This window comes from Tamandua tetradactyla, chromosome 4, assembly GCF_023851605.1.
Source record: "Tamandua tetradactyla isolate mTamTet1 chromosome 4, mTamTet1.pri, whole genome shotgun sequence".
Classification (NCBI taxonomy): Eukaryota; Metazoa; Chordata; class Mammalia; order Pilosa; family Myrmecophagidae; genus Tamandua; species Tamandua tetradactyla.
In genome coordinates this window covers 170,609,043-170,622,351 of record NC_135330.1, presented here as the reverse complement: position 1 = coordinate 170,622,351, position 13,309 = coordinate 170,609,043, and the positions used below count along the sequence as shown (strand labels likewise).

General features: G+C 35.1%; 1 protein-coding gene across 1 annotated transcript in view; it reads left to right on the top strand.

The window, feature by feature from the left end:
- Window positions 1-13,309, top strand: part of NALCN (sodium leak channel, non-selective) — a 326,977-nt gene that overhangs the window by 95,607 nt on the left and 218,061 nt on the right. Inside the window, exon 9 of the mRNA XM_077155855.1 lies at window positions 5,410-5,496. Coding sequence (XP_077011970.1) covers window positions 5,410-5,496 — 87 coding nt within the window. The remainder of the gene's footprint in view (window positions 1-5,409; window positions 5,497-13,309) is intronic.

Here is a 13,309-nt window from a genome sequence, read left to right as displayed (position 1 = left end):
CATTTTTCAACTGAATGTTCATCACCAAATGCCTCAGAGTCACAGCAGTAAACAAATTACATAAAAATTAATAGCAAAGGTGTTATGGAGACCATAATGCACCATGCAACAGGAAAACAAAGGAAATGATGTGGAAAATTTCAAATGAGGAATCATGAGTCTGCGTGAACACTGTGGGGATTGTGACTTTTATGTGTGCATAATTATTAGAAATGGGAAACTGTCCATGAGCTCAGCCATGTGTTGGGTTAAACTGCAGGAAAGCCATTCATCCATGATGTAATGATCCTTTGTGTCAGCGCATGGTGGGACGACTCATGCCACAGCACTGGGTGCTGTGATGTGCAGATGATGTGCTAGAGGAAAACGTTCCAGGCATAGCACGTCTCTGGCTCAGCCTCTATTCCCGTTCCTTAGATGCCTTATTCAGGTACCTGTTGCCTGTCCTGTTGTTCTCTGCTCCAAATTGATTCATTGTAGGGATAAGCTTATTACACATTGCCTAGAGTTGGATTACAAGAACTACTAAGTTTTAGGACCCACCAAGTATAATTTTCTGCTATGGATACTGATGAAGCAGACTTCTGGCAATCAATATGTGGATCCTGATCCAACAGGGTCATACAGAGGGGGAATGGTAAATAAATATTTTGACCATATCAAGAGCAGTAATTTCTCATCTGTCATTATCTCTCATGAGCACACTTGCTCACACATGTTTTCCTAATTAGTATCCCCTAATTGAGATAGAAGACTGAGGAGGGTAGGGCTGAGTAGGGAAAAAAAGGAGATTTTCTTCCTTTATGGCATCATCAACATTCCTAGGACATTGATGCCTAGAATGCCTAAAGCAATCTTTTCATAAATGTGCAATGCTGGATTAAAAAGCAGAAAGAAATAGATGGAAATATACTTAATCAAAAGTGGAAAGAATTAGTCTATGTATAACATTTATAGCATTTATAATACTTTAGTAAAATTTAATTTTTACTGCATTCCAAGACCCTTCATTTCCATTTAATGTATATATATCTATACTATGTGAGAAAGTAATTTAATACATGCTATCACTGGGAAGGGCCATTCTAACACGGTGCAATGGTGAGCTCCTTCTATTAAGAAACCGTAGTAATGGAAAATACATTAATCACAGGAATTAAATTTTGTGAGCATGAGTCATTAGACACATTATTTAATAGTGAAATCAAGCCAGGTGTCCACTTTCATTATTTTGTGTAATAATAGCTATCACACAGTAGTTTTTGAAAGAGCCCAAAAAGCATAAAAATTCCAAATAAATTTTAAAATTATCATTGCATTATATAATATATATATATATATTTGGCACTTTTCCTTTTGGTTTGGAATTTTAATTCAGTTGCTGGTGGTCTCCCTTGTTAACAAGATTCTTTCTCCTACCACCTCCCATTAGATAACCCATTGTTATTAATGATGACAATGGTATTTTGCTATAATGGAACAATTCCAAAACATTTTTAACAAATTTGAAAATCATTTACCCTTTATAAAACCCTAATGGTTGCAAACAGATAAATCTGAGATAATCCTCAAAACTTAAATCTTGATGGGTTTCCAAGTGATTGTACAAAGTGGAGAGCTCATGGCATTTAATTTGTAGTGTTATTAGTATTGCACTAATCCATAGCATCTTATGACAGTAACGAACATAATTGAGCCACAGACATGCTAATGTCTTTACAAGTACTCTTATTTAATCCTCACAATAGTATTGCAAGTTATATACTATTATTGTCTCTGCTTTGCAAATTAAATTTTAAAAAGCTTAGAAAGTCAATTATCTTTCCCGATATTATATTACTGGTCTTCAAATTTCAAGAGTCTCCAGTTTTACTTACTAGGAGATGACACTTCCTTATAATTCACCCCTTACAGGCCCTGCCATTCACATCCTACCTTTGTTCTGGGCTCTTTACTTAAAAAAAAAAAACCCTCATTTTTGGCTCAGAAATGGAGAAGGAGGCACTCTGACATCATTAGTAAGTGTGTAAAATGGAATATCTTTTCTAGAAACCTGTTTGATATAATATGGATCAGAAGACTTAGAGTATGTACAATTGACCAAAACATTCTACTTCTAGGAATTTATTCTAAGAAAAAAAAATTGGATAATTTTCAAAGATGAGCATTCAAGTATGTTTATGAATATGTATTTTTACATTAGTAAAAATTGGAACCATCCTGAATTTCTAACAACAAATTACGAAATGGAAATAAAAGAGGCCACTAAAATCATGATTGAACTTTCTATATTTGACCTGAAAATATGTTAATAACATATTAGTGCAAAAAAAAAAAGAAAGATCCCATGTTGTTCATGTGTGTGTGCATTAAATATCTAAAAGGTTAATTTTTAGCTGGTAATTTGTGTTTCTGAGGGGTGAGTTTAAAATTTTGCCTGATATACATTTCCTAAGTGTTTATCAGTAGACAGGCATTAATTACAGAGTGAAAGGGCAAAGTTGTATGTTTAAATTGAATGGTATCAATGAAGAGTCGGTCTGAAATCACCTGTGTTAATTAAGTTTGGTTCAGCTGCGAGGAGCAAAAAGCCCAAAATAAGTGGCTTGAGTAACATAGAATTCCTTCCTCTCTCATGTAAAGTTGGAGGCAGGGTTGGTGTGATGGTCTGAATTGCCACGGATCTAGACTCCGTTCATCTTTTCTGTTCCACCTTGCACAATTTCCAATCCCAAAGTCACTTTGTGGCCTAAGATGACTGCTGTAGGAAATAAGTCAGACACAAAAAATATTGTATGAACTCGCTGATTTGAAATAATTAAAATAAGCAAACTCATAGAGTCAGAATCTAGAGTACAGATTCCCAGGTTATGAGTGAGGACAGGGAATGAGAAGTTAAGGTTTAAAATGTACAGAGTTTCTATCTGTAATGATGAAAATGTTTTGGTAATGGATGGTGGTGATCATAACATGACATTGTGAATGCAATCAACATGAAATATTTATCTGAATGAGATTGAAAGGAGAAATGTTATGTTCTGTGTATGGTAATAGAATAAAAATTTAAAAAACAATCCAGGTACCTACACTATATAAACAGTGAACCCTAAGTTAAGCCATGGACTACAGTTAATAGTACAGCTATAGAAATGTGCTATCATCAATTGTAACAAATATTTCACCCCAGTGCAAGGTATTAATGATAGGGTGGTATGTGGAAATGCTGTATTTTATGCATGATTGCTCTGTAAACCCACAATGTCTAAGGAATTAAGGAAGGAAGGAAGAAAAAGATGACAGCTGAAGTTTTCTAATCCTCACATTCATATTCCAGAGAACAGGAAGGAAAAAAGTAGGATGAAAGGGAAAGTTTCTGCTTACATCTGATAGACCAGTATGCAATTACATGACCAGGCTGAGCTTCAAAGAGGACAAGAATTAGTCTTTATTCTTGGTAGCCTCGTGTCCTAGTAAAAACTCTCTATGGAAGACGGAGAAGAGATAAAGAGGGACACCTGGCAGTCCCTGACACACTTCTCTTAGAACTGTGAATGTCTCCCTCACAGATCTACTGTTCTATTAACCAGTCTAATTGCTGTTTTATAATTCAGAGGACTAAAGAGAAATCGAACATGGTTTCATTTTGCTTCTAAATGATTTTGACAGCACACTTTTACTAACAAATATATAGATTTATTTCATTTTGGTTTACTGGAAAAAAATGATATAACAGGGAAAATTAGTTTGCCACTGATCAAAGCAAATAGGTACGTCAGGGATTTTTTAGTGCCGTGATAAGAGAATATGTGATACAATAGAGGGTTTTAGCTAGTGACTGACAAGATTGATTTTTGTCTTTTGTCCTTAAAAGGAGCATTCCAGCATTTTGACAGGAAATTTGAAAGGCACTTTAAAAGGTTTACATTTCAGCCAATGTATGGTTTGTGTTCTCAAACTGAGCCTATTTATGAAGGATGGGCTGTGCTAGATTCTACCACTAAGAATACCTTTTAAAACTCATTCTAAAGGTATAAGAAGCCTGTAAATGGACAGCAGAAAAAAATAATTTGTAATTGGCATCTTTGGTCAAAGAAGCTTTGTGTAGATGTGTACCTGATTTTTTATATATATGGAGTGTACATATACATATATATGTATATTTCTTTGCACACATTGATACATGTACAAACACACCCCACACACACATGTATATGACTTTTGGCACTCCTCTATCACCACCTAACATATTTTATAGAGGAAAGTTTTCTTTCATAAAATGACCTACTTCCTCTATTTTGGGGAGTTTAAAGTTACAATCATAAATCCTTGATCACGGAATTTTAGTGTCATCTCATTGTTCTATCAATATTACCCTTTTGAACACACGGTTAGACTAACAAATGATATAAGTAAGAGTGGTAAAGAAAATATTTGCATTTATTGAGCAGTGTCCTTGGGCAGGAATAAAAACAGTAACTGCTATTTAGTTAGCATCTTTACTTATAAATATAAAAACCCTTAATTCCACCCTATCCCACTACCACCTCTGTCTGCACATACATACCCCTAAGAAACTATAAAGAAAGCATATTGGTGAGAAAATATAAGTGGGATATTAGTCTTCTTGCTGGGTATAATATTGACTAACTTTTTAGGGTAATAGAATATGCCATAAGATAATAACCTAGACATCCATTTCAAATAATTTCAGATTTTAGCAAGCTTGTTGTACCCTGAATTTCATCACCTATGTCCTGTAAGCCTGGAGAACTACTTGTTCCTTTCATAACCATATATATAAAATTTCTGCTGAGCAAAATCTGGTTAAGTAATTTCCCAAAGTCTAGTAATTTTATGTCAATCTCCCTCCATTAAAATAAGACCAGTCTCTTTCTCTGGGCCACATCCACACTTCTATTTATCTTACAAATATTTTAAAATTCACCCAGCAAGGAATGTCTGCTAAATAAAAATTTAAAAATTACCACCTGTAGAAAAAACACACTAAATACAATGCTTTGGAATTATAATTTTCATTTTCTCCAAGCTATAATAAGTAATGATCTATATAATGGGGGTAAAATACTTACTTTAGAGTCTTGTGGAAAAGTATAGTTGAGCAATTGTCGGCAAAGCGTTTGCAAGGCACAAGTGCCTGACACATAGTACGTGCACAATAAATGCAATCTATATATTGTCATTATTTTTGTTATTGTTCATATTATTAATTTAATATTTGAGGGTTAAAATGAACATGATTGAGAGGACTCATGTTCTAAACAAAAATGCATTAAAAAGGCAGTTATAATTTATACATTTATAAAAGTATAAAATGCTGGAGACATGAAGTTCGAGTTCCCAGTGTTCCTTGTTAAGTGTCTCTGACTCATCTCCCTCTTTGTCTTGAAGATGTTTCATGAAGATGCTACTGGTGGATGGCAGCTGGTGGCCGTGGATGTCAACAAGCCCCAGGGACGCGCTCCAGCCTGCCTCCAGGTGCAGTACGATGCTGTTTTTAAAATCACCCAGCAAAGGTCTTTCTTTGCCTATTATTTTATACATGGAAATCCACAGCTCTCCAAGCTCAGGAGTTGCCCAAATGTATGATTCTGATGTCAGAAACAGTATTTTATTCCATTTTATATTCCCAGGGCCTAGCATTTTTTCAGATAGTTGGGATTTGGTAAGTTTCTGACAGATGAATGCAAAAAGGTGATTGCATTCCAGCAGAGTTGGATAAACGAAGAATTTTGTTGTCATATTATATCTTTTCAAGCTATTCTTCTACAAAGGCTGACTTGTTTGTTGGAGGCAGGGGGATCGGCCACAATTCATTCAATTTAGTACCTCAACAAGTACCTGGGGAGAAAACATTTGTTGCTGTGTGGCTCATTGCTTTGCATTTGCCAGCTCTCAGAGCTATATGATAGAGAGGCATTTCTTCACAGAGTGCACCCGCCGCAAACAGGAAGGGTAGGCACATGGACCCTGAGTCCTGGAAGGATTCTCAGAAGAACGTGGCCTCTGGTCTGGGAGCTTTCTGGACTCGTCATTTGCTCTGAGCTCTTCATGAGGCCAAATAAACACCTTCATCTCTTTTTCAGTGGACCGCACTGGCACCTTCTCTTACTCTCCTCCTCGCCCACACCCCACTCCCCCTAATACTTTAACTTAGTCTAAATAACTTCAACTTAGCAAGAGATGCATCTGAAACATTTCATAGTATTTCCACTCTTTCCATTCCCCCTCCTCCTTGAAGGTGCAAAATCAAGCAGCTCCACTCATGGAAACAGAGAACTAGTTCTTCTTCCTGGGGAATTGTATTTCCTTCATGCTTTTTTGTTTTGTTACGAGTCCTCTTCTCACAAGGGGCTGATTTTATAATTCTTCATATTCCCTACCATAATTTGGGGAAGTATTATGCATCTGTTTTGGGGTAAGAGCATACCTTTGCACATTTCAAGGATTGGTGTGTGGGAAGCAAATCTTTTACTCTGTGTCATGACTGTGGACAACGCTTACAAGGGCATTTTGTTTCTATGAGCTGAAAGGAAAGAGGAGAAAAATGAAATCGTTTATAATTAATATTTAATATATATATATATTTTTTCCCCTTTCTTATATTTTAATAGTGACAATGCTGCTAATAGTAATGTTATAATTTCTACTGTAAGTAACAGTAGTAACAAATACAGTAGTATCTGCTTGCCTAAAAGCACCTTCTATTACATTATTCATTAATCCACTCAACTGATGTTTACTTGAATACCTATGATGTTCTATGATACAAAGTATTATGTAGTCCTGAATAAAATAAGCACAGTTCCTATCCTCATGGAGCTCACAGTGTGCTTGGGGTTGGCAGTGAAAAATGACAATGTTGAACTAGCAATTACAAGAGTAATGAGAGTTTTGAAAGGAGAATGCAGGATACTATAGGAACGTGTCATTAAAAGTCGTCTCTCTTAGTTTGGGAGGTCAGGGAAGGTCATCCTGGGTAAAGATATATTTAAATTGGGACCGAGAAAATGAGAAAGAAATACTCAGAATGAGATTCACTACCACCGTGTGATGTGGAAAGGCTGGAGTGCATTATCTGCATTTATACATGAAAAATCTAGGTTCAGAGGGCTTAGGCAGGCTTCCTAACGTTACTCATCAGCCAAACAGAGAAACCAGGACTTGTACCTAGGTTTTCTGGTTCTAGTTCCATGCTTTATTCAATTGTAAAAATATGCCAAGGAAACATAAGTTTGTAACAGAAATCAATTATCATGATTGCTATAAATACCAAATCACAGTTTATTGAACCCAAAATGCATTTTTTAAAAATCTATTAAATGCTGGTTAATAGATGCTTCAAGATCGCCTCCTTAACAAAGATTTGAGGATGGCAAGATATAAATGGCAAGGAAAGTGTGATAGAGCAGACAACACTGAGCAGGGGCTCAGCAACATAGTGTACTGGGGGGAAGCTAGCCTTGAGGTGTGAGGATGTGGCATCTGAGAGAATGTAGTTATGAATATGGCAGCATGCTTGATAATCTTTTTGATATTTGTTTCATTTGGTTGGAAATTAAGGGAAAAGTATGCCAGGTAATTCAGTCAGTAAGAAGAAAGTTCCATTCAGCTCAGTTTCACATTTGACCCTAAATCAAGCTTTCCAGAAGGAAAATGTCATTTGAAAGAGAATGGTTAAACAATGGGATGGCCAAGATGCAGTCTATTTGTAGTGAGCAGTGACTGTGAATGGAAAGAGCACATTTCCATGTCTGAGCCAAAAAGATAAATGGCATAATAAAAAGAATGAAATAAAGAATCATATTTAAGATAAAATGGTCTTGAATTACTCACTGGCTTTCATGAACCATTAATGCTCTCTAAAATAAGCAACTAAACTTTTCATCGGAAACCACCCTTTCACTGTCTTGGATTTCAATGCTATCTCTCCACCAAGGACAAATGGCAGCGTGTACCATTTCCTTTAATTTTTAAAACAAGAAAAATATGGATATGTTCTCATTAAAAAATTAGAAACTATAGAAATAAAAGTGAAAGTTAGTTTACACCCCTCTTCTACCATATCCCCCATCATTACCTTTCCCACAGGTAACCACAGTTAATGTTGAGAGCCAATTCTTCAAGACCTTCTGCTCCTATATCTGTCATAATATATAATTTATATACATTATATATATAAGTATATATACATAAATATGTATAAATTATGCATACGTAATATATCTGTTATTAAAAAAAATCTACTTTCTCTTCCTAGAAAATTCTTCTCTTCCACTCACCCTTGAAAACTCAGCTCAAAAATTTTTACCTTAAAGAAAACTTCCTTATCCTCAAACAATAGGTCAAATATCCCTATTATATGTTTCCATATAATCCTATACTTTTCTTCTGTGCTTTTAATAATCAGTTTATAGCATAATTAATTATTTCAAGTCTACTCAAACCAGAGGGCCCTCTCTGACCGTAGGACCCATCCCAGTCATGGTCATGGCGAAAATTACATCTTACATCTGGAAGATGTTCAATATGTGTTTATTAAATGAGAGAATGACCACATGAAAGAATGAGTCAGCACTTCTTGGCTTGTGAAAACAGTTATTTGATTTCTCACTTAGAAGCTCCTTTTATTGTCCCCTCGGTCTTGCCGCCAAGAACTTAAAATAGAGTAGATTGTGGCAATGACACCTTTACTGTAAAAACATTTCTTCCATATACATGTCTTTGGGTTATAAAATAAACAATATAGGTGGAGTTTGTTTGCAGAAAATACCTTTCAACTCTTGCATCGCTTTGGGTAACTTTGAGTAATTTTGCAAGCACATCTCTTCTAAAGCATTGTGGTAGAGGCTTCATAGAACATAAATCTACCCTCTGTTAGATTTCCCCTCTCAGTAGTCTTTTTAGCTTCTTCAGCATATGAAATAAATAGGCCTATGCTTAGAAATATGTCTTATTTAGGAATAACATGGTTGAAAGGAACTGAAACCATTTATATCTTAAGAGAAAAGTAGAATTCATTGGAATGAAACATTTGAGCACCTGTAATTAAATTCCTCATAATTTTGCAGTTGTTTAAAGAAATTAGATAATTTAGATATTGAACAACTTCTGAGGAATGGCAAATTGGTGGCCCGGAGTCCCCATTTGACTTTTAGAGATTTTCAGATTTTTTTTTTCTTAATTTGACCCAAAGTTTAAAAAATAGATTTCACATGAAAATCCACATTATCTTCTCCACTTGTAAAACAGGACTCTGGCAATTCCAGGTCCAAATTGCCACACAGCTGTAACTGGTTGGAGGAGCATGGTGGTTGCCCCTATTAGCCTGGACATTCATTCCCCATTTTGCCTCAGTCTCCCAACTTCATTATGGTCTCCACAGCACTGGAAACGAGTGTTTCATTTATCCATGGAGTTGCCCAATTAATTTTCTTACAGTAGAAAAATGTTTCTCAATATTTATGATTCTACCAATGGTGGAAAATGATAAATGGAAAGATGGTAGATAGATAGATAGATAGATAGATAGATAGATAGATAGATAGATAGATAGATAGATAGATAGATAGATAGACAGACAGACAGATAGATAGATAGATAGATAAGTAGATGATAGATCATTTTAAGCGCTTCTGGGTCCACTTTTTTCATTTATGTTACGTACTGGTCTCAGAAGGCTTTTGTATAGGTGACTCATGATTTAAGTGACTTTAGATCACAAAGAAAAATAATAGTAACAAATAGTACATAAAATTTAATTATCCCAAATAGTCTTTCCATATTTTTTTATTTCTTCAGAACTTCAAAATTCTAAAATCATAACAGTATAAATGGAGACTGGCTGAACTTGTTTTAGCCTAAATTGCTTCTGATTCTCTCACTCTTTTCATTTTCATTTTCTTTGTTTTTTTCTGATTCTTATCTAGTTTATTGGAATGAACATCTCCCTTCCCTGCTAACTCTAAATAATTAGGTAATTTTATAAATAAGAGTTACTGATGTGGCGTAATCTTCCCCATAACTGTTAAATTAAATTAAGATGTGACTGATACTTCTATGATATTGTGGTGTTTGATGTGAAATCATTTACTATTTTCATCTAAATATATTTAAGTTTAAATAGTAGATACAAAATTTACATATATGTTTGTGTATATATATTTATATATGCAAATACAGGATTAAATCTATTAGGATTCCGTATATTCTGATGAGCAGTCCTGGGATCTGAACATTTCCCTACGTTTATACCTGCACACACACACATTTTACCTCTTCTTGAATATTTCAATGATTGTGGCATTTCTGCTTCCTTTTTACATGTATCAAATTATGGAGATATGCAAATTAATTAGGAGGTCTTCTTTCCTTTCTACAGAATAATAGGTCCTATTCATAGAGGAGAAAATAGGCAGATTTGCTCTGAAAATTGAAACTCCACAAATTTCATTTTGTGCTCTGAGATATAAAATATAATTATGGCTATAATTATAATGAGAGTAATAGGCAAGCGTGCAAGGGAACAATTCAATTTGGTGCCCTTGGGGTGGTCTTCTCCGTTTTATAATAAATGAAAATACATATACTCTTAAATTTAATTGCAAAACCACAAGTTCAGAGTTGTAGGAGGACAAGTAGTAATATAGTATTGACCTGGTAGGTTATGTGTAATGAGCAATTTCTGAAGCCACTTGAAATTTTTAGTTAATGATGTTAATTTTTCCAAGATATCTTCATGTTTATCCAGTTATGCATGAAAGCTATACCAGGTTTAATATGAAATTTAGCCATGATAAATATGTGTAAGTGCTAATAAATGAATTCCTAAGTTAAGGACAAATAAATGAATGCCTTAGCGAAGTCCTGTCCTGCCTGAGATGTCTTTCTGTTGCTTTATCCACATCGTTATGCACTGCTGATATTGTTGTCAAATAAGATGCCACCCCTTTCCAATTTTTATGCTACCTTTGGTCCATGCTAGGGAGACAGAATGTTGGTAGAAGATAGACATACTTCTGCTGTGCAAGAATATATATATCTAATACAGTCATATTAACAGTATGACTTTGGAAATATTTCTGTAAAATGGGGGGGTGCTTCCTTCATGGGTTTGTAAAAATTAAGTGAGTATTTATGTCCTGTTAGGAACTTTTTGGTTACAAGAAATATACCATATGTTTAAAGGGGGCATTCATTACACATGTGATCAGACTTGCTAGTTGACTAAGCTTTCTTTGCCTTTCTCTCACTCTCTCTGTGCTACATGATTTCTCATCTTTGTTCCTGTATTTTCATCCACTTCTGTATTTTTTCTCCTTGAAAACTAGCTTTTTTCTGTTTCTTACATATTGCCCAATCATGGTTGATTGTTAGTGAGTGATTAAGACTAAGCAGAAAACTTCCTGAAGTAAAGATAAAGCTGGGAGAAAATACAACCGTATAGCAGGCCACCCAAACCTGGAAACATTGGTCAGAAGCAGTAGGACACCAGAATTGAAATGGAACCAACAGGTTCACTTAAGCAAAGTACAGAAGAGGGTTTTCCTATAACATGAACCAAAAGTGATTGTAACCTCCTTTCTTAAACCCCTCTGGAAACTGTGGTGTGTCCTCATCTGCTGGAGCCACTATTCAACCACTCACATCAGCTTCATAGAGTGGGTAGAGGATAGAAAAGGGACATAACTGATCATATTGAGTAGTGGGAAGCTGTATTAGTTATAACTCAGAGAAGTTTTCCTTATTAAGTTTTCATTTTGTCTTCCAGCAATTGAGAAGTATATTTTGGGCCAAATAGGCAATTACAGTCTAACCTGAGGATCAAATCACGCATATAAGATAGTTTATTTGGAGACACATCACTCAGTCTCCATGCACCCATGAGAGAACACTTTGTGAATTGGGGCCATTTGATAATATAAATGTACAATCATTTCCTTGCATTTCATTATTTTTAACTTTTTTTTTATTGTATAGTATAACATATATGCAAAGCAAAGAAATAAAAAAAAGCAATAGTTTTCAAAGCACTCTTCAACAAGTAGTTGCAGGACAAATACCAGAGTTTACCATATGAGCCTCTCATATTTTTCCTTCTAGCTACTCCAGGATATAGGAGGCTAGAGGGCTTAAATATTTTTTTTTATCACCACAGTCGAAGTTTTCCTTCTTTTTTTGTGAAAAATAACATACATACAAAAAAGCTATAAATTTCACATCATAGCACCACAATTAGTTGTAGAACATATTTCAGAGTTGGACACAGGTTACAATTTCACTATTTTAGGTTTTTACTACTAGCTGCTCTAAATTACTGGGGACTAAAACAGATATCAATTTAATGATCCCCCCATATCAGTGACAGACCCTTCCAATATGAAAAATTTAGAATTGCCATAGCCCAAACACCCCCAAGAGAGGGATGGAAAGATCAAAGCTGATGGTGGAATTATACAGAGAAGATAAGATTTAACATATAATTATGAATGCTGAGTCATTAAATTGATGGGCTTTGGTTTGTTTCCATCCTTTGGTGATTGTGAATAATGCTGCTATGAGCATTAGTGTGCAAATGTCTGTTTGTGTTGTTGCTTTCAGCTCTTCTGGGTCATACCAAGTAGTGCTATTGCTGGGTCATAGGGCAAGTAAATATTTAGTTTCCTAAGAAACCACCAAAAAGTCTTCCTTAGTGGCTGCCTCTTCACCTTTTTGACAAAATCTCTTGTGGTACAGAAATATTTGATTTTGAGGAGTTCCCATTTATCTATTTTTTTCTGTGTTGCTTGTGCATTGGGTGTAAAGTTTAGGAAGCTAACTCCTATTACTAGGTATTGCAGATGTTTCCCTACATTTTCTTCTAGAAGCTTTATGGTGTTAGTTCTTATATTTAGGTGTTTGATCCACTTTGAGTTAATTTTTGTGTAGGGTGTAAGATAGGGGTCCTCTTTCATTCTTTTGGCGATTGATATCCAGTTCTTCCATGTCCAATTATTCAAAAGACTATTTTGTCCCAGTTCAGAGGACTTGGGGGCCTTGTCAAAAACCAGTTGACCATAGATTTTGGTGGTCTGTTTCTGCACTCTTGATTTGATTCTATTGGTCAATGCTTCTATCTTCCGAATATTGAAAGTAGGGTCTTGGAATTTTGATTGGTACTTATTGAATCTGTAGATCAATTTAGGGAGAACTGACATCTTAACTATATTTAGCCTTCCTATCCATGAGCAGGGAATGTCTTTCCATCTATTTAGATCTCCTTTGATTTCTTTTAGCAATGTTATGTAGTTTT